Source organism: Manduca sexta, chromosome 24 (genome assembly GCF_014839805.1).
Source record: "Manduca sexta isolate Smith_Timp_Sample1 chromosome 24, JHU_Msex_v1.0, whole genome shotgun sequence".
NCBI classification, from domain to species: domain Eukaryota; kingdom Metazoa; phylum Arthropoda; class Insecta; order Lepidoptera; family Sphingidae; genus Manduca; species Manduca sexta.
Genome location: NC_051138.1, coordinates 11759001 through 11762831, shown reverse-complemented (window position 1 = coordinate 11762831; position 3831 = coordinate 11759001). Strand labels below are relative to the sequence as shown.

At 37.0% G+C, this 3831-nt stretch overlaps 1 protein-coding gene across 2 annotated transcripts; it reads right to left on the bottom strand.

The window, feature by feature from the left end:
- Positions 1-386: 386 nt before the first annotated feature.
- On the bottom strand, positions 387-3603 carry LOC119190510. 2 transcript variants are annotated; one of them, XM_037442551.1, is made up of 3 exons: positions 2739-3603; positions 1529-1763; positions 387-995 (listed from the first exon to the last, which is right to left on the bottom strand). In XM_037442551.1, exons 1-3 carry the CDS (start codon positions 3504-3506, stop codon positions 808-810), a joined length of 1191 nt encoding a protein of 396 aa, XP_037298448.1. In that variant the 5' UTR covers positions 3507-3603; the 3' UTR covers positions 387-807. The 2 variants fall into 2 exon arrangements, with proteins under 2 accessions (XP_037298448.1, XP_037298447.1); XM_037442550.1 differs by having other exon boundaries at positions 1533-1763; positions 2739-3600.
- Positions 3604-3831: the final 228 nt, after the last annotated feature.

Genomic DNA, 3831 nt, shown 5'->3' with positions numbered 1-3831 from the left:
GGGAAAAAAGAGGACGAGGATTCTCAGGGTGAAACGATTTCGATTCAATAAAAAAAATATAGGAACACGAATTCGACAAATGATTGTTTCGTCAGTACATAATAATTACGAATATAATAATTGTATAAGGTATTGATGATTCGATTAGTCTTAAATGCACAGTATAAGCCCTACTTATTTCACACGGATGCGGTACGCGTCTAAAAAGGTCTAAGTACATTTTGAGGTATGGCGGCCGTCCGCAAATCAATCCAAGTACCAGTACCGCATGCGGAAAAATCCGTGTCAAATAAAAAAGGTCAATTGTTCAAAGTGTTTACAATAAAAGACCTCAAATTATTACATTAATTACAAGTAACATTTTTACTTTGTATTTAAAATGTATCAATATTGTTCTAGTTTTTTCCCCTTTGTATTATGGAGGTTGAGTTGAATAACTAAATATTTTAGTTGATTAAAATCTTATTAGTACAATTTACGTAGACACTGAAATAAAACATAACATTACACAAAAAGAGCTAAAATTATTAATTAAAGCAAAAGCAGTCTATCTTGACATTATTATAATAAAGAAAATGTCATTGGCAAAGCACATATTTTGTTTAAGAATACTAAATCTAGTAATGTCTGGCCGTAATGTGGAGAGACTAAACGACGTTGGGGCTCTTCGCTGTCAATACTTCAGAACATCTATCCACACGCTATGTGACCCTAGTATCTGAAGTTTGCGATGAACAGTCCGATCCATTTAGACTCTGCACATGCAAGGCTCAACATTTGGACAAATATATTTTGTCCTAATATTAGTCACATGTCACCCCCCAGCGTATGAAGTCGTTGACTACACCGTTGAGTCTCTCTGGGAAGAGGGCGCTCTTGTTTACCATACTGAATCTGGAGATATCCATGTCTTCGTCCATCTTGGGCGCGTTCGCCGCGTCGATGGTCACCAGCGGTACTGTGAACACGGCAGCGTGCAGCCCAAATGGCAGTTTCTGCAATAAATATGACATTTAAGAATTAAACTAAATATTATTGTAATTCGGAACATTTAGGATATTTTATTGGCGACAGCATTGCAGAACATGAAAAGAGGTTACAAAGAGGAGTTGTTAGTCGATTACGCATTTATAAGGCCTTGTGCGTTATCAATCTATCATGAAACGTTTAGTTAAAAAGTTATCGCTCCTCGAGAATGCAGATCTGACTAATCAGCTGGTCAAGCGCAATAGGAAGAAACAGTAGGAAGAGTCTGTGTGCCTAGTTCGCGCCGGTTCAATTTAAATATGACGTAGCGTGCACCGCATCAACGGTCTCGATTCACTATGACGACTATACATAGCACTATTGTACCGTATATCCACAAGTTTTTTGTAATTTATTTTTAGCATTACTTTATTTAATTTTTACTATAGTGTTTTCTTTATTAATACTAACCAAGTTTTTATAGTTAAATTATAGTCATCGGTTGGATATGACCGCCACTATTCCCGCAATAAAAATCCACAATATCAACGGCAATTTTCACTTACTTTTTTGTATTCAAAATCGAAGTCCTCCCTCGAATACACCTCCTTAGGGTCGTAGCCAATTCTCTTGATGGCCAAGCTGAGCTGGGTGTAGTAGTGTTCTATCAGTTTGTCGTAGTACTGTGCGCGAAATTCTTCGCTGGAGCTCGAAAATATGAAGTACAGCAGGTCTATGATAGGAGAGGCTGCTTGCACTGTTTGGTAGTCCACAATTTTAACGTGCACTTGACCATTCTGAAAAAAAATATTTACCGTCTTGAAAGGAGGTAATTACTCGGGTTATCGTATTTGCCAATCAAGATAAGTATGAAACAAATATACTGAAATATTTTCAATTAAAATTAGCCACTTATTCTAAAAAAGTGTAGGTACATATAAAAACTAGATTTTGGAAGAAGAATATATGGTTCGTGTTTTAGTTATTACTTATTAACCCGCGTGTATTTTTTTTTGGTTTGTATTGGTTTGAAAACCGACTTTTTTAATTTTCGCTGTTCATGGCTATATAGTGCTTTTACAGATTCGCTCAGTTTCACCGATCAGTGTCGAAATGCGTGCAAGTAGCGACTCTGGTCCCCCGACCATAGGAAATACAGTGTTATCATGCTCAAGGACAGACGAATGTCATATCACTTTGTCTATTTTTTTTTATAAATGGACATAGTAGCCAGTTCTAGTCATTTTTGTAGGTGTCAGTTTTCGCAGCAGTTTCTCGGTTAATGCTTTAAAACTTGTCAAAATACCTACTTATAATATAAGTACCTATGTATAAATATTTACATAATCGATGCGATAGCAATATGCACACCATTCTTTTTATCCGTGAAAGGGTAGACAGAGGGAGAAGAAAAGCACTCGTTTTTCGCCATATGATAGGGGCGAGCCTATAGTTTATTGAACATAAATAAGATATCGCTCTTTCCAACCTAGATTAACCTGAGACATCATCACGGCAGTCGTACCCCGATACAACTGCGCCACCGAGGCATTCACACCCATATCCAAAGATAAAAATAAGTTATGCAGACCGTGAATATACTAATTGCATTACTCCTTACACCTTCAGGAATAAAGGCATAATATAAATTACTTTATATTAAAAATATAGTCCTTACAATAATAGTCGGAATGCATTAAATTCATAAATAAATCTTATAAAATCCAAACATATCATCTACCCTCAAACAACAAATTAAAAATTTCACTTACTTCGTCAAATTTTTGCATCATATTGCTGACGCGAAAGTCGCCGTGTATGAGTGCAGGTCGACGCAGAGGTTTGGCGTATTCTAATAAAGTTTGCCCACCATAATTCATGAGGAAGTTCTGCATCCATTCCTTATTCTTATCGACGGTCATTTCAATTGCTTTGTTTGCTATTCTTCTCCACACTACATTCATTGCGTCATCATTATTCATAGCGACATTTAACATAACACACGATTGTTCAAAATCTTCCGGATTCTCGATACCATATGCGAAAGACAGAGAATGAATCTTCGCCAGTTCAGTCACAGCCGCGGCAGCAAATTTCCAATCCAATTCCTTAAGCCGATCTCTAACCTCATATCCTTCGGCGGTCAAATCTTCTAGCACCAGAACCTCTTCATATTCCTTTGTAGTGCAACCATAATACTCCGCCATTTGTAATCGGTGTTCCTCAGGGACGTTCTGGCGTTCTTCTATTTTACGATATATGGGTATTAATTTAGTATACATGTAATGTTCAGTATCGAATACCTTACATATACCTTGCGTACGAACTTTTTCACCTATAATAGCAACTTTGGCAAATAGATTGAGATCTGGTTTGGTTTCGTCACTAATAGTTACTCCGAATAGTTGCGATGTGTAATTGGCGCCTTTACTGTTTATAGGCTTCAGTTTTATCACCGAGTCTTTGTATTTTTGTGTACTGGCTATCTTATCGAGCAGGTCGGTGAGAGCTCGGGTCGCGCGCGCCATATTTGCTGCCATGTCTGACACTGACTACACTACAGCTTGAACTAAACTGGCAGAAGGCACAGGGCAGGTGGGGGAGGATGTACGTTTTAAAACTAAGTAACTACCGAATACTATTAAACTAATCCGACGCTTGCTTGCGTTGTGCCTGGGTTGCCACATTAAGTGTCTTTTCAATTTTGCATGTAACACAACAAATGAAATAATTGTAAGATATGATTTAACATATTATTTTTTTAAGGTTTGTATGGAGTATATATTCAAAATAATACAAATAAGTAATATAATATTCCGCATTGACACTTACCGTCTTGATGATAAAAAAATGTGGATGGTCCTC